Raw genomic sequence first — 23,938 nt, 5'->3', positions numbered from 1 at the left:
GGGTCATCTGCTCTACATGTTTATTCATCATATGAAGTTTCAACATTCTGGATCAAGTGGTTCTGAAGTTATTGATCAGAAATGGGTTTTCATGTTCAGGCCCCTGTGACCTTGACCTTTGATCTAGTAACCACAAATATAATAGGGGTCATCTTCTCTGTAAGTCCTATCACCCTATTAAGTTTGAGGGCTATAGGTCCAATAGTTCTCCAGTTATTGATTAAAATGTAGGTGACAGACAGATGGCCCCTTGACCTCTGATGGAGTGACCCCCACAAACAATAAGGGTCATCTACCCTGTACGTTCTATCACCCTATGAAGTTTGAAGGTTCTAGGTCAAATGGTTCTCAAGTTACTGACCGGAAATGGATTTCCATGTTCTGTCTGCTGTGACTTTGACCTTTAATAAAGTGACCCCAAAATCAATAGGGGTCATCTACTCTTCTTGTCTAATCATCCTATGAAGTTTCAACATTCTGGGTCAAGTGGTTCTCAATCTATTGATCGGAAATTGTTTTCCATGTTCAGGCCCTGTGACCCTAAAAACGATAGGGGTTATCTATTCCATAAGCCCTGCCACCCTATAAAGTTTGAAGGGTCTAGGTCAAATCGTTCTCTAGTTATTGAGAGGAAATGAAGTGTGACGGACCGACGGACAGGGCAAAAACAATATGTCTCCCCCAGTGGGGGGAGGGGGAGACATAATTCCCATTCAATACTACATTATCCATGTGTAGATCTTGTGTGAGAAAAACTCCTCATTGAACAAGTTACCGAAAATGAGAGAACACATACCTGTTTTTCTCGTCTCATTGCTTTAAGCTGAGCTTTGGTTAGCTGTTGGCCCCCGTCTCCACTGCTAGCCATGCTCCCTTCCTTAGGTTCTGAACCAGGCTTAGTTCCTTCAAAGATATATATATATAGGGTATTTAGTATTCATTATACATAACTTCTAATTTAAATCACATATGAACAGTCTATATTTGACACCTGTTTACCGGGCTTATAAGTCAAAAATTTAAAAATAAAACTGAAAATTTATTTCTTATGTCATGTAATAAATCTATTATTGAATAGCTCGCCCTTCAATAGTCAGAACCAATGCACGAGGTACGAAGTACAGAGTGCTTATAATTTTGCCTATTGACTGGCAAGACATTCAGTAAGTGTATACTATATGATGGGTCTATATTCCACGCTGTATTTTGCTGGGCTAATCATAATGTCAAAACCTTAGAAGAAAAAATAAGAAATGTATTTTTCATGTCATGTAAATTGTAATAAAAGATAAAAGGGTAGATTTCCCGGAAGCACAGAGCACCCCAAACACAGCCGTAGAGCCATGCATTGCAAAGTAGGCCCATAACAAAAAGAAGCAAACACATATTGAATGGTTTGCATGTCTATTCTCAAAACTATCTGCCCTCTGTCCTTCACCCTAGGGGAGTAGTTCTGACTACTGTCTGGCAAGCTCTTCAGTAAGGGGTAATTATACTGTGTTAGACTTAATTTTTCTGACACAGTAAGTCAAATTAAGCTTGCCTGCCAAGAGTGACTTCAACTTTACCTTCTTGATCTTGAAAAGTATTATAAAAACTGCTAACTTCAAATCTCTTGCCCCTCAACACTGTTGGTTTGAAACCTTGCTCGGACTGAAGTATTTTTTCAAGTGAGAAAGCCATTCAGCTGTCTTACCAAAGGTCAGTGATTCTGCCAAGGTGCCAAAAACTTGACACTTCCTAGGTCTTTAAAATTTGATGGAAAAATACACAATGAGGGTATTTTGCAAGGTCTCCATATTGTGGTCATCTGCATACAGCAGTCGGAAGAAGTTTTGCAAAGGCATTTAGCTCTAATGGTCACTAAAAATGGCCAAGTGCCCCTATTTGAATATCTTTGGAGAGGACGTTACAATCATACTACAGACTAAGTTTAGTAAAGATCCATCGAACCGTTCATGAGAACATGTTGTTTGAAGACATTTCTATTTTTAGCTCTGGCAGCCTTTAAAATGGTTGGGGTGCCCCCATTTGAACAGCTTTCGGAGCAGACTTTACAATGCTACAGACCAAGTCCATGAGGTTCATGAGAAGAAGTCATTTTAAAGTATTTCTATTTTCAGCTATAACAGACAGCCCCGGGCTTCAACGGGTCAAGCACACTCATCTGAACAAATTTGGGAGAGAACCTTAAAGTGATGCTACAGACAAAGTCTGGTGAAGATCGATTAAGCCATTAATGAGAAGAAGTCATCTACAGGTATTCCAGGGCTCCAGATAATTTTTTTGGCCTATGAGTATTTACTCATCATAATTTTTGTGAATGAGTAAAATGGTAAAGTCTAAAATTTACTAGGAGTAATTTTACTCCTGAAAATTTGTAAATGTGAAAAAAAAAAGAAAACGGTTTTAAAACACATTTTTTAATTTGGTGAATTTGTTTGCAGTTCAGTTTCAATTCAGCATTCAAGCTGTTGCTTTTTATTCTCCCTTGGCTTACTTTGGCTTAAAACACCGCTACTGAATCCAATAGAATACTCAATATAGCTTTAAATATGTTTTAATGATCGTTCTTGTTGGTTTAAAGATGCGTAGTGTTTGTTCACTTTTTACAATCTTAGAAAGAGACATTTTGTTGTTTACTCTACACCGGAGGTTGATATTTTAAATTGACACCGCTTTAAAATACACTATCGTACCATCAATATTGTTTCCCAACTATTTGATTTACAAATGCATTGAGTATATAATATAGTTTAACTTATAAAGTACCATTCAATGCGTGTGTACGTTATGTGTGGGAGAATTAATGCTGACCGTGCTTTGTTACGTAAAGCCTTTAGATGATTCAGATTTTGTTTACGCTAGTAAAAAGTCATTGCAGGAGTTTCTGTAATTTCTTATACGTTTTTATACACTTAAAAATGATCGCACATGCGTAAATGCATTATTTCAAAGCGTAATTTACGCTAATACGCATCTTATCTGGAGCCCTGTATTTCCATTTTTAGCTCTAATGGCCCCTAATTTGGGCAAAGCTCCCATATTTGATTTTTGGCAGAGGACCTTATAATGATGCTACATGTACATATCAGTCAAGTTTTCATGAAGATCCAACAAGCTGTTCACAATAAGAAGTTGTGAAGAACATGTTATTTGTATTTTTAGCTCTAGCAGCCCCAAAAAGAGGCCAAGTGTGGTCATTTGAATAAAATTGGGAGAGGATCTTTTTATGACGCTACAGACCAAGTTTGAAGTAGATCCATCAGGCGGTTCATGAGAAGAAGTTGTTTATTAAGATTTTTCTATTTTTAGCTCACAGCCCCTAAAAAAGGCCAAGTGCTCCCATTTGAACAAACATAAAAAAGAACCTTCTAATGATGCTACAGACTAAGTCTGATGCAGATCCATCAAGTGGTCCATGAGGAGAAGTAAATTAAATGTTTAAAATTTTTAGCTCTGGCTGCCCCTAAAAGGGGCCAAGCTGAAATATTTGAGTAATCTAGATGGAGGATCATGTCAGGATGCTACTAACCAAGTTTGATGAAATTCTAACCAGTAGTCTCCAAGGAACTGTCATCTGAAGAAAAGTGTGGACGGACAGACAGTGGATGGATGAATGGCAAATGATCATAAGAGCTCACTCTGAGCTCAGCTATAATGGCCCCTAAAGGGCCAATTGTCCCCATTTAGATAAATCTGGGAGTGTAATAATATTTACACTGTCTTGTCTAAATTGTAGAAAATAGAGTTAGTGCGAGGTTTACATTCCCTACGCTTTTAAACCCCAAGTTTCCTTTATATAGGATACAGACCGTTCCAAGGCTGTGCCCCTATTTTCAACTTTTTTTTTCGTCTGTTTAATATTTTTTGTTATATATTGTATGTTGTTGGTGTTTCTTTCCTCTTCCCCCATCACCCCTTTGCATTTACACGCCCCCCCCCCCCCCCCCCAACTCCTTTAATCATGACTGTTAGGTGCCTGCCATATTTTGGCTGCCCATTGTCCCTGGGTGTGTCCCACTGTGTTGCTTTTTCCTGTTTGTTTGTTTGCGTGTCTGTGTGTTTGTCTTGGGTGGTGCATGTGGTGCTGTTCCCTGCTTGTTTGTTGTGTGTGTGTGTGTGTGCGTATGCATTGCTGTGGTTTGCAGTGTGGAGAGACTGCGTTTTTATAGCGTGGCTTTCCCTGTTGAATATTCATCCTTGCTTTTTTCCACTTTTCCCAAAACCCCTACCCATTTATCTACTCCTAACTCATTTTTGTATTCTGTATGTAGTAAAAATGTACTTGTTGTTGGATTTTTGAAGCAACCCGTCTGCTATATTTTTCTGTAACAGTTTCTTTTTGTTGTGTGCCTACTTTGCATGGCTCTATGGCTGTATTTGGGGTGCTCTGTGCTACTGGGAATTTACCCTTTACTTGATCTATCAAGCAGTTCTTGAGAAGAAATCATTTAGAGGTTGTTTTTTTTATTTTCAGCCGTCTAAACACAAGCTAACCTTCTGGTAGTTTGTTGGGCAGAACACAGTTAAATAGCCTAGTACCACAGACATGACTGTCGTCCAACCACAACCCTTCCTTTTGGAACATTTTTTATGTAAAGGACATTGTTAAATAAAATAGTATTACAAACACAAATGCCATCCTAACTCAAACTTACCTTTTGGCACAGATTGTTGTTTAGCACTTTTGTCTGCTTGTTTTTCTTTTTTCTTCCCTGACTCTTTTGTTGCTGGCCCTTTTCCTGACGCCTTCCCTTGTTTCTGTGAAGAGCCTTTCTCTTGCTGTACAGGAGATGGTCCTTTATCTTGTTTTACAGGAACAGATCCCTGATCTGCAGCTTCTGCTTCCATTATCTAAAAAGACTAAAATTAATTACATTTTGAGCCGTACCATGAGAAAACAAACATAGTGCGTTTGCGACCAGCATGGATCCAAACCAGCCTGTGCATCCACGCAGTCTCGTCAGGATCCATACTATTTGCTTTCAAAGTCTATTGCAATTAGAGGAACTGTTAGTGAACAGCTTGGATCCTGACCAGACTGTGTGGAAGTACAGGCTGGTCTGGATCCATGCTGGTCGCAAATGCACTATGTTGGTTTTCTCAGCTCATTTACAGCAGTTACAATCTGTAAGTAAGAAATTCAATGAAAACAAGCATAGACAAATAAACTGTCACCATTACTTCCTTGCAAATACGTTACCATATATTGTACTGTAAAATCATTAATATTCATTTAGAACTAATTTTTGCCGATCTGTGGTTGAACTGACCCATAAAAAAATTCAATGCAAACAAACAAGTAAAATTCCCATTCATTCTATGTTAAAAAGTTAAAATTCACAAATTAATATCCCAACGGAATTGCCATTTTGACCAAAACCTCGAAATTTCATGTCCATGAAATGATCTTACAGCACTAATAATTACTTATATATCATGTAAACAAATCATATCTCAGCAATCAATTCAACAATGAAAACAGAGCAAAAAAAATCCATTGAAAGCTAATGCTGTGTTTAGAATTACTTGACTGTTGCAACTGGGGTCAAGTTACAGTAAATACATTTACTTATTTTTTTTTATGGACATGTCCATCATGTCTGTATTCTAACAATACAGATCCTGCAACTAATCAGAACGATTCTCTCCAGAAAAGGACCTTGACCTTATGACCTTGCTTCTGACCATGTTTAGTGAACATATGTTTAGGTAAGTCAGCACTTTTGGATCCATATTTTCAATAATTTTTACCTACATTTAACTACAGATTTTTCAAAACATTAGTATAAACTTAGAGAACCTGACATAATTAAACACAATTGTATGCTCAATTTGTTTTAAAAGTTGAAAAGAAAAATCTCCATGGCCATAAAAACATCTAGGGTCGGGCCATAAATTGAGGGTAGGTTGGGATACCGGAAACAAACAGTTTTTTTCTTTATGCTTAACTGGACCTCTCAACCCCGTGTGAAGAGGTCAGGCTACCAGATTCCCTGCCACTGCCTATCTGATTTTCTAATCTTCCAACTTTGTTGAGACACAGATCAGTGTCAGTAGTAACTTCAACATTTCATCACATCTAGTAGAACTAACCCGACCTATAGTTTGTTTCGTATTGTGGTGACTGCAAATGTCAGAAACTGAACATCTGCCATTCAGCGACAGTTAGCATGTCTACATCTCATTGCGCACTAGTTTCAGTGAACAGAAATAAACAGATCAAAAAGGTAAGACTAGCTCTCTGACCAATATAAATGTATTTGCCTGAGGCTGAGGATAAAAAAAGGAAGTGCCTAGGTGTTCGAATCCATACCTCTAGAATCTGATAACCGAGGAATTCCAAATGAATACACTGTTCCATGCCTATTAGTTTATTGTCAAACAGCTAGATTAATGAATGAATCTATCTGTTAAATGAATTCTATTTGAAATTCAGCAAAAAATAAATACATTAGGCATAATAATATGCACCAATTTATTTTTTTATTTAAGAAGATCTATAATGATAATTGGCACGGAACTGATTGCTTAATAATCAATTAAGCGACATTAAGTAAAAGAAACAGTTCAAATTGTGAAAACGTCCCAAGTATCTCGTAACGGCTACCAAATGTGTGAAAAACATATATACACTAGGGGTTAATTATCAATAAAATATAGTTTTTCCCAACATATTTAACATTATTTTGTTTAATCTTTATACACAATGTATCTTTTTTTCTGCCACTTTGAATCCTTGTGATTTATTTGGCGTTCCTCGGTTATTCACGTTTCGAAAGAAAATGTAACAAATCGGATGAATGTTGTTATCTGTTTGTTTGTTTGTTTTGGGTTTAATGCTGTTTTTCAACAGTATTTCAGTCATGTAACGGCGGGCAGTTAACCTAACCAGTGTTCCTGGATTTTGTACCAGTACAAACCTGTTCATTGCAAGTAACTGCCAACTTCCCCACATGAATCAGAGGTGGAGGACTAATGATTTCAGACACAATGTCCTTTATCAAATAGTCACGGAGAACATACGCCCCGCCCGAGGATCGAACTCGCGACCCCGCAATCTGTAGACCAACGCTCTTACCTACTGAGCTAAGCAGGCAGGCGTTGTTATCTATAAACCATTTAGATCTATCTATCTATTTATACTGCAGTGCTCTGCGAGTATTATGTGCAGCTGCGCGCCTGTACAAGAAGTTAAAAGTAGACTGGATTATAAGGAGGATAAAAGTAATACACGATGTGTATTGCAAGCATGAATACAGTTGATAGTGTTAAAAACAAGAAGGATTTACAGATAAAAGCAGTTTAAAAACAGGTCTATCATGTTAAGCATTGTGTACAAGTTTGGTCACACCCTGCTTAAACTGATTCAGGGTGGGGGCTTGCACAAGTTGTACTGGAAGGGAATTCCAAAGCACTATGGTGGCTGGAAAGAAAGAGTACTTATAGTAATTACAGGGAGTGAGGATCTGAGTATAGGAGTGGGGATGCATATGTCTTGTTAGACAGGATGGGGGGGGGATGACATAGGGAGCGAGTGGCACAGCAACCAAACCATTCACTATTTTGTAGAACATAAGGAGGCGTGAATCAGATCTCCTATCTTCAGGAGTACGCCATTTCAGCTGACACAGCATGTTTGTGACTCTGCTGTAAGGGGAGTAGTCATGATTAACCCATGGCGCTGCCCTTCGCTGAATCATTTCGACCTGGTGGATTTTTTGTTGGGTGTAAGGGTTCCAAACACAGCTAGCATATTTTAGCTGTGGCCCGACTAAGCTACTTCTCGAACTTTTGGTTCTTGCATGGGATATGTCGCTTGATGAAGTTAAGTGTTCGGGTAGCTTTGGACGTGACTAAATTGATGTGTTTATTCCAATTAAGATCTGAGGATATAGTGACCCCAAGGTACTTTGCATAAGGAACTGTTTCCAAGACTTGGCCATGGAGTGTGTTCTTTGATTTAAAAGTGTTTTTTGACCTTGTTATGTTCATAACAGTGCATTTTGAGGGGTTGAACTCCATGTTCCCATAGCTGTAACCTATTTAAGTCTTGCTGCAGGGTGTTTTCTTGGGCAGAACTATTTATAGTTAAATAGACAGCAGTGTCATCGGCAAATAAACGAACCTGTGAAATCAGATTTTCAGGCAGGTCATTAGTTTTTTTTTTTTTTTTGGGTTTAACATCGCACCGACACAATTATAGGTCATATGGCGACTTTCCAGCTTTTGATGGTGGAGTAAGACCCCAGGTGCCCCTCCGTGCATTATTTCATCACGGGTGGGCACCTGGGTAGAACCACCGACCTTCCGTAAGCCAGCTGGATGGCTTCCTCACATGAAGAATTCAACGCTCGAGTCAGGCTCGAACCCACATCGATGAGGGGCAAGTGATTTGAAGTCAGCGACCTTAACCACTCGGCCACGGAGGCCCCTGGCAGGTCATTAGAGTAAGAATAGAAGGGGGCCTAGGACGGAGCCTTGTGGGACTCCGGACAATACTGGAACTTCTTCTGATGTTTCACCATTCACAAGGACAGACTGGCATGTACCAATCAAGAAAGACTTCACCCATTGCAACGTGGTGCCCTGAACACCATGTTGATGAAGTTTGTACAGAAGTTTCAGATGGTTAACCTTGTCAAATGCTTTAGAGAAGTCCAGAAGGATCAAGTCCATCTGGTGGCCATGAATTAAGTTTCGGGATAGATCTTCTACAAGTTCGAGAAACTGCGTTTCGCATGACCTTTTCTGTCTGAACTCAGGACATTGTTAACCTGGAAGTGCTTGGTAATATTAGAGGCTATGATGTGTTCCAGTAACTTACAAAGAATACAAGTTTGGGAAATAGGCCAGTAATTTGCAGTACTGCTTTTGTCGCCCTTCTTAAATAAAGGAGTGACATTGGCCTTGGTCCAGTCAGCTGGGATAGTGCTCGTGTCAAGGGACCTTTGAAAGAGCTTAGTGACTAGTGGCGAGATTTGTTCACTAAGATTTTTAAGAAGGATCGGCTTTAGACCATCTGGAACACATGCTTTATCTATTTTTAGGGACGAAAGTTTCTGAACATCATTTATGCCTATAGTGACCTTTGGCATTTGGGGATATTTTGGTTGGTAATCAGTTGGTGTGGAGAGTAGAGACTGCACTTTCATTTTACAGAGTTGGCCCAATTTGAGAGGTGACATTGGGGTGAACACGGACTGGAATTGACGACTGAGGATAGTGGCCTTGTTTTTATCATCCATATGAATTTGATCATTTTCTAGGAGTGGGGAAACGCCTTGGGAGTCTTGCCTGGCATTTTTGGCAAGGGAGAAAAGTTTCTTACGAGAGAAGTTTTGACCTGTTTGTGGGTTATCCGAATCGTCTTGACATTCAAGGACATAATCTATGTAACTATCATGGGCTTGTTTGATATTTTTCCTGACAAGATTTTTAAATTTTATGTAATCTTGTTTGACCTTTGGGTTGGTGTTATTTTTGACCTCTTGGAACATCTTCTTCTTCTTCTTCTTAATACTACACTCCCTCATAATAATGAAGATAATGTGTAGGCGCTGGTGAATTTAAAATAACTTTAAAAAGATATAGTGTTTGTGCATACAGAAATTTATAGTAATCGTAATCGTCGAACCCCTTGTGGGGATGTAGACGTTTTGCGCGTCAAAATCATTAATAGAAAGAATATAGTGATAAAAATTTAGAGTAGAAGAAACTAAAAAATAAATTTGGTGAAATAAAAGGTTAAAATCTGAGTTTGCAGGATAACTAGGGCGAGACATGTTCAAGGCTGCAAACTGCGGCATTGAACTGCTCTAGGGTAGGGAGGTTGGCGACACAGGGGGGAAGTTGGTTCCAGTGGTACACAGTTCTTGGAAAATAAGAGAACTTGTAATAGTCTGTGGTTGCAGTAATTAACCTATAGCTTAGGGAATGGCCATATCGGACACAACGGGTCATTGGGGTAAGGTAATCTATGATTGGGATAGCAACCAGACCATGATGAATCTTATAGAAGAGTGATAACCTAGAGTCTATACGCCTTAAATCCAGTCGACGAAGGTTTTGGGAGTGTAGCATATCTGTTACAATGGAAGTACGGCCGTAGTCAGTCTTGATCCAACGAAAACATCAATGTTTACAAAAAAAACATAGAGGCTCGGCGACTTCCCACCCGGTCTCTGTCTTATCAGTTCTAAAAATAGAATATACAACAGAATTGTATATAAACACGATCTCTCCTATATTGTCCAGAACTGAGCCTGACCAGGACACATTGCCAAGGACCAAAACTGAATCGACCAGTATTGACTACTAATTCACTATACCTTTTAACAAACAAAATTTTATATTATTCAGATTGCTTTATTATTTTTACATTACTGTTACAGCTTGTTCTGTGTATGTGCATTATGTAAAAGTGTTGAATAAACCAGTACTGACCACCCAAGAGTGACCAAAGTATTGAATCAACCAGTATTGACCCGTTTTAACCAGTATTGACAGCTGGCACAGTCAATACTCATATTGACCAGCTTTTTGCCGACACTGCTACAGAGAGTGTTTTAAGTATTATAGGCTTGATTTTGTCAGGATCACTGGCCTTATGGGGGTTCTGGTTGTACCTATCCTAATATCTGGCATAGTAGGGACTGAATTACCATCTGGGGCAGTCTTCGCCTTAATTTTTTTCCAATACTTGTCCTTTCGGGCAAGTAAGTTAAGAAAACCACTTGCCCAAAAACATTTTTACTTGCCCGAAATCATATTGTTTATATGATGTATTTTGGTTTATGTTTAATTCAACAGTCAGTTATTTAAATGGTAGTCAATTTTAACCTACTCACACTATCAATGGGCAGGCTAAGCCAACGTAAGTGGATAACCAATATTCAAGTAATTGCCTAGCAGACAGAAATTATGGGAGAAGACTGTAGAAAAAAAGTATGACATATACCAGTAACCAGTTATATGCCAGTTGTTGGGTTCAGATTTGCACTACCCTTCTACATTAGTTCTAAAACTTACTTTTTTAGCCAGAGCCTTTGTATATAGTGTATTTGTTCAAACTGCAATAATGGATCAGACTTGTTATATTCCACAACACCAGTGCCTATACCCAAGTTTTGTACTAAATTTTACAGTCAGTTTTCATATTTATATGAATATTATATCAGCTAGTAAAACCTTTCATGTTTGAGGCACCATACTTTAATAGAATCTAAAAAGAAAGAGAATAACTTTTTTGGCTTCAGGGGTGTGGAATTACTATGTCCGACTTGTCCGACTCGGGAGTTTCGGCCAGCGGACAAGTGCTTTTTTCCATACCACTTGTCCACGGACAAGTAGAAATTCTGAGGTCAAAAACTTTGTTTCATTCATATATTGTTATTATGGGAGTAGTAATTAGAAAGAAATTACATGTACTCGTATTTATCGGTAAGAATTATTCCTATTATTAGCGAGAAACGTCGAAAAACTCGAAACAGTACGACACATGTATATTGCGTGCATCAGCACTATTTTTTATTGTTTTCTGGATGTGATTCAATCAAAATTTATTTTATTTCTTAGGTTTAACATTAAGTATGATCTGGAACAACCTTCTTGCGATGATAGAGAATTATTTCAACATAATAACATAGGAGATTGAGAACAATCCCGGTACACTCTCGACGCGCATTATTGCAGATTTCAATCTATAAAGTATGCAATGAGAATAAATTTAAGTTTACTTTGTAATTATTAAGTTTCTTATGCACAAAACTGGATTGAAAATGATTGAATTTATTTTAAATAACAGTTACAACGGAAAATAACTGTTAGACATAAGCGTTTATGTCACTTCTGGTATGCGCTTTCGCTCGGCGTATATACTTTTATCGTATAAAAAGTATCCTAATCGTACATTTTTATTTAATGATGTGCGGACATGAATAAAATACATTCTTTTTGAATAATTGTTTCTTAGGAAATGCTCAGGAATTGAGGTCAATTCTGGTATATGCACCCACTGCGCATTTGCGTGACTTTTATTCCTTCATCATTTAATCAAATAAAAAATATATTTATATCTAACGATTAAACTTCCTGTGGACTTTATGGATTTCATTTATGATACCCCAAGTCTAAATTTGATATATTTAAATGCTGGGTATGTTGAATGTAAGCTACATCAAACTTAGATTAGTTCTCAAGTCCAATCATGCTTATAAATTATTTAATAAAAGTTGACGATTTAAGAAATAATAAATTAGTTACGACAAAATATCCTAGACATCACTGAAACATTTGAATACTTTTTCTGAATGTGCATCTCAGCATGGTCGTTTAATCAGTATAAAGTGTATTAAGGCACCCTGGTCTCTGATAACATCGCAGCACAAAGAATGACGTCATCTTGCACTTGTTGGATATATCGAATGTACTGTACAGCCAGATGGCACCATGTTAAAATGCTGATGAATATTTTTAAGTATTTTGTTCCCAGTTCTATTGCATGAAGCTTATTTTTGCCTTCGAAACATGTATTTACATTCCATACCTTGCATTCACACAGACATCTAAAAAGTTTGGGTGCGTGCTATTTTCCCGCCCTTGAGTGTTACATCGTGCGCGGTCAATTTTAGAATGCGAATTTTCATTAGTTTTTATTCTCAGGACAATTGTGTGTAGCCGAGGGAATTGTAATGAATATAAACGTGGGTTCCTTGCATGGTGTAAATTTGTAATTTTCTTAGTATAATGTTAGGAATGAAAAAAGTTGGGAAGATAGTTGAGATCGTATTTAGTATTTAGTCACTCTGTTGCAATGGAAAAAGTGTTTCCTCGAAATGTCTCTCCATCAGGGATTATCATTTTGGTTGCACACATGTTTTTCAAAATCTATCGGTCTGAACATTGAAATTATATGTTTGGGTCCAGTAAGAAATTTTATCTTGCGTAAGTAACTGTAAGATAATGTTTCTTATGTTGAAAATTGGGACAAGTGGACTTTGGTTTCGGACAAGTAGATTTTTCAGCATGACTTGTCCGTGGACAAGTGCAAAAAAATGGGAATTCCACACCAATGGGCTTCAGTGCAGATTAGGTGTCTTTGTTACAAGTCCTTCATTTTTCCATTTATAAAAAAGAAAACAAACTAAAACAGTTCCTCCCCTCTGCAACATTATAAAATTGTACAAAAAATATTAATCTAAGGTACATTTTTATACACTCGAAAATACCTTCAGCAGAATTAGGTTAAATTACATCAGTCATCTCGCAATGTCAAGCAGGTTAACTGTCATCCCACATCAAAGAGTAATGCCAAAAATCAATAAAGACAAAGTTGGTGACAGTTGCTCTTTGAAGTGCCGACAGTTGCTCTTCAAAGTTCTAATCTGCCACGTGCCTGTGTTTAGTTCAAGCTATTCATCAAAATGAGATACCAGTTAACTTATGTAACCAAATATGGGACAATGTTTTTTTTTTTTAAATACTGTAAAAGTAGGATTTATGAAAATCGAAAGTAAGTAGTACCTTTATCTCTATAGGATTATGATTATTATTACATGTATTATGATTTGTTTACTTAGTTCACTCTGTATATATTTCCAGATGTTGAAGATTGGTAATGTCAATAAACATTAGAAATCATTCACCAAATAGATGTCAGTCTTATTTATCTTCAACATTTCAACAGGACGCTGATTTCAAATCTCACAGTATAACGACAAATCGCAACCGCTGGTAACCATCTTCAAAATGCCGGAAGTATCCTGCCCAGTTCCTGGCTGCGACTACAAGACACCGGATGTGGATGCCAGTATAATTGTTGAACTTATTAAGGCTCATAGTGTGACGCACCCAGCTGCTCCACCTGCTGCCGTCGCAAAAGTTGAATGAGTGCGCAAGCCAGTCGTTACAGCTGCTGGAACTTCTGAGGATTGGGCTTACTTCCAATCTAGGTGGAATGACTATGTTACGGCAACAAAGATTGATGGACCTGATAAGGTCATCCAACTTACTGAGTGCTGTGATGAACCGCTTCGCAAAGATCTTACCCAGTCAGCTGGAGGAAGCTTTAAGGACAAAACTCATGATGAAGTTATGGCTTCTCTTCGTAAATTAGCGGTGAGAGAAGAGAACACTATGGTAGCTCGTGTAACGTTACATAATATGCGACAGGATAGAGATGAGACAATCAGGAGTTTTGGCGCACGTTTACAGGGTCAAGCGAACATTTGCAAGTTCATCATCAAGTGTGCTAACTGTAACGAGAATGTTAACTATACAGAAGCTATAATGCGCGACGTTTTAAGCAGAGGCTTGTGTGACCCTGAAATACAAATGGACCTTCTTGGTATTCAGAATCAAGTTGGTCCTCACCCCCTGAAGTGAGATAAGACTGGAGAGGTCATAGAGGTTAGGCAATATGACCAATATGCTGTGCGCATCGATGGCTCCAGACGTGTCACCATACGCAACCGTAAATTCCTGCGTAAATACACTCCTGTACAGTTACCAGCGAAGAGACTCACAATCAAAACAGATTTAAGCATCACCAAGCCATCTCAGACCCCACCCGCACCTGTCACGCCCTATTTGCCACCTGTAACTCCCAATGTTCAAACTCCTCCATGGACACCAGCTGAACTTGCACCAAGCCCCATTGGCAAGATACCAAAGACAATACAAACACCAATAGGCCCAAGAACGACATCACCTGTCAGGTCTGCTGTCCACAAGGGCTTTGGACGCCACCTGTCTTTCCCCACACACCCCTTGAGTCCCGACAACCAACCACAGAGTGGCAGTCATGATGACTCACAAACTGATATTGGAAAGACACCAGCCCCTCCAACAGACCCTATACCGACACTTGCACCCGTGCAGCCAAATCCTCGACGGTCAACCAGATCCAAGATTCCGCCAATTTGGCATCAGGATTATGAACTTGACATGAGCTCAGTGCCATAGACAGACTGTTTTGTTGATTTGTACTTTTGTTTATTGTTCACATTGTTTATTACTATATACATGTATGTGCCAGTTTGTTAACTTTAAGTAAAAGTTTTGTTAATCAACATTGGACATCTAGTGAAATATATCAATTAGAGGATCATCATAGTGTTGGACTACATAACATGACAAATCAAAATGATTATATAAACATATATACATGTCATTTTCTTAAACTAGTCTTGTCATAATTATTTTATGTTTGATTCATTTCATTTTGTATCTAGTCAGTCTTTGTTTCATACATAACAATACTTCATGCCCAAAGACTTGGGGGGAGATATAGGATTATGATTATTATTACATGTATTATGATTTGTTTACTTAGTTCACTCTGTATATATTTCCAGATGTTGAAGATTGGTAATGTCAATAAACATTAGAAATCATTCACCAAATAGATGTCAGTCTTATTTAATCTCCTTTATTTTTGATCGAAAACAGTGATTTTTTTTGCCCTTTTGGGAAAAGGTCCGGTACCGGATAAATTGCAAAAATTAGCAGGGTTTTTACTCAGATTGGGAATTTTTATATTTAATTAATAACATCATTTACAATCATGCTTCTTCCTTTAATTCCATGTAAGTAGCATCAAACAAACTGTTTAAATGGTTAAATCATGGTGAATATCAATGTAACTAAGATTTCCTTCTGCAATCATCAAAATGCAAACTTAATTTGGTCATTTGGGGAATTTTTGGATGATAATTGGGGGAAAAGGTTGCATTTTTCAATTGGGAAAAGGTCCTTTCAGGGGTACTTTATAAAGAAGGAAACAAATCACTGGGGAAAAAATGTTTTATTACTATTGAAATATTCTTTTCTGCAAGAATAAAGTTATTTGCTGAATTAAGTTACAAGATAATGATTTCCCTGATAACTATTTAAATAATCATCACTCCCAGTTTTGGTGTCATTGGTCAATTCCATTATGTGGTGTCTCAAACACTGGGGGTATTTTCCAAAACTTTTAATGCAATTATTTTTATATATTGCAAATCCGAAGCCATCAATTCAAACATAAATATACAAAAACTAGTATTTAGGACGTTCATTTCAGATTCCTGAAATTTTTCTTGTAATTATTGTAAAAATTAAGGGACTTAAATTTTGGAAAAATGCACTTGTCCGTTCGGGCAACCACCTGAAAACTTTGGCTTGCCCGAAACAGGATCTACTTGTCCCGGACTTCAGGCAACCCAGTTACGACGAAGACTGATCTGGGGTTAGTTTCATTTTACTGAGCGAGGCAAGCTTTAGTGGTGATTTGGGGCTAAAAACGGACTGAAACTGTTTGTTCAGTACTGTTGCCTTAGCTTGATCATCCAGATGGAGTTTATTTCCATACTTAAGAGGAGGGATTCAGGAAGATTTCTGTCCCAAGTGTTTAATGAGCGAGTACAGTTTCTTAGTATTTGATTTAGTTGGGAGTGAGGCATTTTTTTATACAAATTTACCGTATAACCCCGTTTAAACGCCCCCGGGGGCGATGCATTTTACAAAAAATTTGATCCGAACAATGTCAGTAACTCGTATAAACGCCCCCCTGTTCATCCCAATTCATGCACTGACATAACCCGATACGTAATCGTACTGGGAATATGTGTAAAGTGATTAAGTCACGCGCTGAGTGACATCATCCGAGTTAAATTCGATCAATACTGTAGCATTTATAGCGTGGTATATTCAGTATCTTTAATACACACAGTAGATTTATTTGTGCCATGCCTGCTGACGTGGTTAAAAGTTTGTGTTAATAAAGTGTGTTTTTTTTTTAAATTCATTTGTATTGTTATGGAATTTTTATTATGTGGATATTATTGTGTTGGATCTAGGACCAATTTTTGAAGGTAAGATTTTTTTATTTTCCCCAAAAAATGTCGGGGGGGGGGGGGGGGGGGGGGGTGTTAATTAGAGGGGGGGCGTTAATACGGAGTTATACGGTAGGATAAAATATTTGTACAGAAGAATGAGTAGTTGTTGTTTAATTAACTATGGCTTAGACAACAACAGGCACAGCAATTTTAAGAACACTTTTCTTTATTTAATTTTTAACCATTCAACAACACATTGAGAAGTAACACCTTTTACACTTCCACACTTTTAATTTTTCATATAATCCAAATTTTTATCACATCCAAGTTTATATTTTACAATTTTGCTCTTTAATTCCTATGTTTACTCCTTTAACATTTCCCTTTGCACAACTTTTTAACAATCAGTCAATAGCTATATACATAGCTAATATTGTCTGTATATCAACACCGACTTTAAATAAAATTTGTATCTTGTATCACAGTGACGATGGTCTTAAACATGTCAACTGTGGCTGCTTCATGGGCTGTAATAGGCAACAAGTTCTTATTTCCTTTCCTAATCTGACGTTTAAAGCTTTGGGTAATCCATGGTAGTTGGGGTCTTCAGCCTATTCTCTTGGTTGGAATAAATAGGTTTGTACCTTTGGATAAAACCTCTTTGAATTCTGACCATGGGTCTTCAACAGACCATGTGTTTATAACCTTTAAACAGGGAAGGGGATTTTGACTTCATGAACTGCTGAAATTTTGACCAATCTGCATTTTTATAGATCCAAGTTTAACAATTCTAATGAAATGTTATTTGTTATTTCATTTTAACAAAATTCGAAATGTAAATGACCCTTAATCTCTAGAAAAATGGAAGTCCGTACCCAAAGAAAACCTCTAACAGGCTTGTCTAGAGGTACGGATCCGTACCCCTAGAGACTTCCAAAAAAAAATATGGCACCAGACGGACCAGCGAGTACCGAACTAAGGGAACGGTAAAACCCGTTGACAATAAGATGCAAACTTAAAAGGAAATAAAACATACTCCTTGGTTATACTATGTTCAATAGTAGCCTATTGCTTGTAATTCATCTGTTTACTTGAATGATGCAAGTTTATCTGAAAAATAACCACAGTATTTGGCGAGCTTGATTAGGGTTGAGACATAACTAAATCCCGTCCCAAATTCCGGACAAGAACAGTTCTGGGTTTAATCGAACAAGACACAATTAAAAAAATCTCAAGATTAAAAGTAAAAAAAGAAGATAAACGGGACACATTTCTATGACAGTTTTGACTGACCGATTTCGATCTTTTATTTATTTATTTCTTTTTTGATATGATACAAAATGTTATTTATAGCATCTCTATATATATAGAAAATGTTGACGAACAGACAACTGACGATGGACATTGAGCTGTCACAAAAGCTCATAAACAAATCAAACTGACATGCATTAATATTTTCTGCAAAAACGGCGTAAACTTGTTGTCGCAATGTGCATGGAGATGCCATGGACGCCATGCAATTCTTTCCATTACAGCATTAAGAAATGTTCCACATCTGATATAAAACTGTTATATGTCAGTACAGAAAAATATTGCAGGATATTGCAGGTCCATTGAAACTCAACGAATAATGATTTAAGATGTGCAATATGAAAAGACACTTATGTAATATCCTCTATATTGCTCACCCAATTTTAGTTGCTTGCTTTAACAAATTTCTTTGTTAAGGTAGTTCTGCACGTTTGAAAAACCGGAAGTGATGGCGTAACGTCATTTATCCGGAAAACGTAGAATAAAGCCAGGATTCGGTGTACGGAAATGAAAATCAGTTTAAGAATTAATCGAAGCCTGCGAGTAAATTAATTACAATGGCACTGTTGCTATATTTCTAAAGTCAAAATATGATATTAAAACATATGGGGCGTTAAAAATCAAAATAATGTCTTAAAATCAGCGTGAAATGTCTGGTTCACTTTAATCATGATCACATATCTCAAAAATAAGCACACGGACCTATATATTTTATTCCACCAAATTATAGGCCATATGTTTATCAACAACCGTGAGAAGTTTCATCAAAATCTACATTGTAGAAAAAAATCTATTTTTGAAAATGTTATGAAAGTTATGATTTTCCCATAGACTCCCATTATGAAATATTGCATGAGGTCCAAATTTTTCAAATCAGTGTAGCAAAAAATCAAGCACACGACCCTATCTTTTTTATTTGCTGAATTTTCTAGGTATATTATGAAGTTTTGAAAAATCAAAGTTTAATCGAATTCTACATTGTAGAAAAAAGTTCGATCCAAACGTGCAGAACTACCTTAAAGCTTCAAAAACAAAAATCTAAGTGAGTAGGTTCTGGTAAAGATTATTCAAGGTAACTACTGAAATCTGTCATAAAACGAGCTGTCCATAAGACAGCCAAGCTCGAAATATTGTCCCAAAAGCAGGAAAATATTACCCAAAAAGTTTAAATATCAAAAGAGTTTTAAGTTCAAAAGGGGACATAATTTGACCAAAATGCATATCAGAGTTTAACCAGGATTTTCCAAGTTCAAAAGGGGGCATAATTCGGCCAAAATGAAGGTCAGAGTTATAGGACTTGCTGCTATCAACTAGTTTTATAATCCCAAAGACACATGTGAAGTTTCAATTCAATATCTGCATTTTTTTTTTCTAAGTCCAAAAGGGAGAATAATTAATTTGCCCAAAATACATGGCCGGGTATTCCCATTCTATCCATAAATATTGATCCCTACTGGGTTGAGAGTACGAAACTCGTGGATCCAAGAGTATTACCCAATACATCTTATATTTTTGTGTTACTTGCTGTCTCTGGGTCATTCTGCATGTTTTAAATGATTTTGATTAGATATACTTATGCTGCACGTTTAGTGTGTAGTCTTTAATGACTCGAGACTTTACATATATACTTAGGATCTATGTTGCTTCTTTTTAAAGCTGTATACATATATTGGATATGTCTAAGGTTATCCTCATCTTTTGTTTTGCTTTCACTCTCTGCTCTGCGGCGCTGTATTGTTAGTGCCCGCAGTAACTGTCGTGCTTACGTAGCTAGAGGCAAGTGTGTGGTTGCATTGGTAGTTGCCGATGCTGGAGTTACTCCCAGAGGTGGGATTCGTAGTTGGAGTTGCTGCTGAGCATGTCTCCATGGCCTTAGTAGGGTTGCAAACCAAACTTGCTTAGTCATTGCAGTCTGTAGAAGTTCACAACTGCTGAACGAAACTGGTCAGGGAAGATATCTAACCAACAAGAGAGCATGTCCTCCATGGCTCACATCCAGCCACAATATACTCATCTGTAGATACATTTATTGTTATATTAACCTTCATATAAATCCTGTAGTTGTCATTTTTTGCAACATTGCTTGATATTACCCAGCTTTCAATATTTTTGTGATAAGTTTAAGTCTTTCTTATTTACCTGTGATATGTCTTCCTATGTCATACCCTATTATATGCCAAGGACCACAATGGAAATAAGGGATTCTTCTATCTCTTTTTTGTGTCATCCTTTGCTATATAATGTTGATAACTTGTATTTAACATACATTTTGTTCATTGCTGTTTGTATGTTTTATATGATGCCATGAAATTGTACATTGTATACAGAAATAAATCTATCTATCTATCTAGGGGGTAATTTGAACAATCTTGGTATAGGACTATTAGGTGGTTTCATACAAAATAGCAAAGTCCTAGGCCCTTTGGTTTTGTCAGAACCAAATTCATTCAGTAATAACAGATATAGTGAAAATGCCTCAAAATTAACCTGAAAGTCTAGGCAAAGTGGGGGAGGTATCAATCATGCAATGTTGGTACCAGAGTTATGGACCTTGTGCCATATGATATGGATGGAACAACTATTTCACTCCATTTAGTTATAACGGAGATAAGAGTGAAAGTACATGAAAACTTCAACCTGAAATTCAAACAAGAGTGCCAGAATGTCACAATATACGCCCGTCACAGCAAATTTCTTTACACTAGCACCTGTATTTGCAAATGGAATTTTAATTTTCTAGTTGTTTACAATGTTTTTTTTTTTAGAAATTATTGTAATTCTTTTATTTTTCTAAGTCCACAAAAAAAATCCTTACCAGGTAGAGATACCTTAAAATACACCCAAAATTTGAAAGTAACATCAATGTTGTACCACAGAAAAGTGGTCTTGGTTTTTCAGTAGGGTCAATTATAAAAAAGTTACAATGTAAGTTATTTATAGACACAACTAAGGGAAGTTAATCTTTAAAGAGAGAGAGAGAAAAAAAAAAAATTAAATAGAGGATAATTGTTGGTTTCGGTGTAATATCACGTTATAATTTCACCGAGTGGGCACCAAAAGTGATATTTTCACGAGTGGCGCAGCCACGAGTGAAAATAACAACTTTTGGTGTTCACGAGTGAAATTACCGTGATATTACATCGATACCAACAATTTTTCTGTTTATTTTATGTCTAAAACTCTACTTTTGTTGTGTTTATTTCAATAAAATGTCGAAATTTGCGGGAAATTTTATCAGGAAGCATCGCAAAGATGACGTCATTTTAACGACGTCATCGTCATATTGTTTCCGGCTTTCAGTACGCTCGGTAAACTTTTTGACGTTAATCCGGGTAACAGATTTGATAATTTTCACTGAGTGGCCAGTGAGTTTATCAGGATATAATTCACCGTTATATTTCGATAAACCACCGAAAAACATAAAATAAAAAAAATTAAAAAAAAAAAAAATTACAAGTCCATACAAAAATCCTTACCAGGTAGAGATAGCTCAAAATACACCTCAGAATTGGACGTAACATGCATGTTGTACTACAGAAAAGTGGTCTCGATTTTTCGCTACGACTTGTAATGAAAAAGTTACAATATAAGCTATTTATAGTAACAGCAAAGGGAAGTAATTCAAAAGAAGGGACCAGTGCATGACACTCCGTCTCATGATGGTGTACAATTGTGCCAAGTTACATCAAAATCTCTCCATGCATGAAGAAGAAATGCTCCGGACAAAGTCATTCTTGTATCTGACCTTTGACCTTTAAGTGTGACCTTGACCTTAGACCGAGGGACCTGGTCCTTGCGCATGACACTCTGTCTCATGCTTGTGAACATTTGTGCCAAGTTGTATCAAAATCCCTCAATGCATGAAGAAGAAATGCTCCGGACAAAGTTTTCATTCTTGTATCCTTGACCTCTAAGTGTGACCTTGACCTTACCCCTAGGGACCTGGTTCTTGCGCATGACACTCCGTCTCATGATGGTGAACAATTTTGCCAAGCTACATCAAAGTCCTTTCATGCATGTAGAAGATATGCTCCGGACAAAGTTTTCATTCTTGTATCCTTTGACCTCTAAGTGTGACCTTGAGCTTAGACCTAGGGACCTGGTTCTTGCGCATGACACTCCCTCTCATTATGGTGAACAGCTGTGCCAAGCTACATCAAAATCATTCCATGCATGAAGAAGATATGCTCCGGACAAAGTCATTCTTGAATTTGACCTTTGACCTCTAAGTGTGACCTTGACCTTAGACCTAGGGACCTGGTTCTTGCGCATGACACTCCGTCTCATGATGGTGAACAACTGTGCCAAGTTTCATCAAAATCCCTCCATGCATGTAGCAGATATGCTCCGGACAAGGTCTGTGGACGCTGCCTGCCCGCCCGCCCAACCGCCCACCAGGGGCGTTCCCATAATACGTCCCGTTTTTCAAACAGGCGTATAAAAATGGGAGATAATTAATAAAATATTGGTGTGAGTGTTATGGCCCTAATGCCAGATAATGTGGGTGATAATGAGGAAAACCTATTTTAAGTTTAAAGCAAATCCATCAGGTAATTACAGAGATAAGGAGAAAAAAAAAAGTGTATAAAAAACCTAACCAAGATGGGGACATGGAAAGACGCCAACGCCGACCCCAAGGCGAGTAGGATAGCTCTGTATATACTCAGACACAAAATGGAAGGCTCAAACCTTTGACCGGAAGTTGTGACCTTGACCTTGAGTCGGCATGTCTGACTAATTGGTTCTGCACATCGTCTTGATGAGGTGATCATTTGACCCAAGTTTTATAAAATTCCTTCAAGGGGTTTAGATGTAGAACCTACACAAAATTGAAGGCTCAAACGTTTGACCTTGACATTGTGCAGAGAAGGCTGACTATGGATTCTGCACATCGTCTTGATGAGGTGATCATTTGACCAAAGTTTCATGAAAATCCTTCAAGGGGTTTAGAAGATATGGAGCAGTCAAGAAAGTGTTACGGACAGACAAACAGAAGGATGGACAGAAGTAGACCATTCCTATTACCCCCCAATACTTGTGGCGTGGGATAAAACAAGAGCACTGCCTTGCGGGTGCTGATGCTCAGCTGATTTTTTTTGTATAATAGAAATATTGTCCTACCCATGATTTTCTAAGTCTAAAAAGGGCCATCATTCTTGCAAAAAGCAGGATAGAGTTATGTTTCTTGAAGTACAGCCTCCGCTTATTATGGTGACAAACTGTTGCAAGTTTTAAAGCAATAGCTTTGATAGTTTATGAGAAAAGTTGACTTAAAACATAATACTCAACCAAGAAAATGATTTTCTAAGTCCAAAAGTGGTAAAAATTATTGCAAAATGCATGATGGAGTTATGTTGCTTGCTGTACAGGGTCAGCTTATGATGGAGAGCAAGTGTTGCAAGTTTCAAAGCAATAGCTTTGATAGTTCAGGAGAAAAGTTGACCTAAACATAAAACTTAACCAAGAAATCTGATATTTTCTAAGTACAAAAGGGGCCATAAATCTTGCAAAAAGCAGGATGGAGTTATGTACAGGGTCAGCTTATGATGGTGAACAAGTGTTCCAAGTTTCAAAGCAATAGCTTTGATAGTTTAGGAGAAAAGCTGACCTAAACATAAAACATAACCAGGCAACGCCGACGCTGACGCTGGTAACGCTAAAGTGATGACAATAACTCATCTTTTTTTTTTTCAAAAAATCAGATGAGCTAAAAATGAATTGGTGAATGGCACACAAATCTCCTCTTTTTTTATTTGAACTAATATGCATCTTTCAACTGTAAATATTGTAATAAATAAGAGAAA

The 23,938-nt window shown here is 37.4% G+C and overlaps 1 protein-coding gene across 2 annotated transcripts in view; it reads right to left on the bottom strand.

The window, feature by feature from the left end:
• The window catches only part of LOC123539685 (translation initiation factor eIF-2B subunit delta-like), a 39,149-nt gene extending 21,175 nt beyond the window's left edge, over nt 1–17,974 (bottom strand). The window contains exons 1-3 of one of the 2 annotated variants that reach the window (XM_053527259.1): nt 17,860–17,974; nt 4,662–4,857; nt 797–903 (exon numbers count right to left, since the gene is read on the bottom strand). In XM_053527259.1, the coding sequence (XP_053383234.1) occupies nt 797–903; nt 4,662–4,854 (300 nt within the window). In that variant the 5' untranslated portion in view covers nt 4,855–4,857; nt 17,860–17,974. Of the gene's footprint in view, nt 1–796; nt 904–4,661; nt 4,867–17,859 lie in introns of both variants that reach the window. The other variant, XM_053527258.1, reaches the window with a different exon arrangement.
• Between the last annotated feature and the right edge of the window lie 5,964 nt (nt 17,975–23,938).

The sequence above is a fragment of the Mercenaria mercenaria genome, chromosome 16, assembly GCF_021730395.1.
Source record: "Mercenaria mercenaria strain notata chromosome 16, MADL_Memer_1, whole genome shotgun sequence".
NCBI classification, from domain to species: Eukaryota; Metazoa; Mollusca; class Bivalvia; order Venerida; family Veneridae; genus Mercenaria; species Mercenaria mercenaria.
The sequence above is the reverse complement of the archived record's forward strand: the minus strand, read 5'-3'. Positions and strand labels throughout refer to the sequence as shown.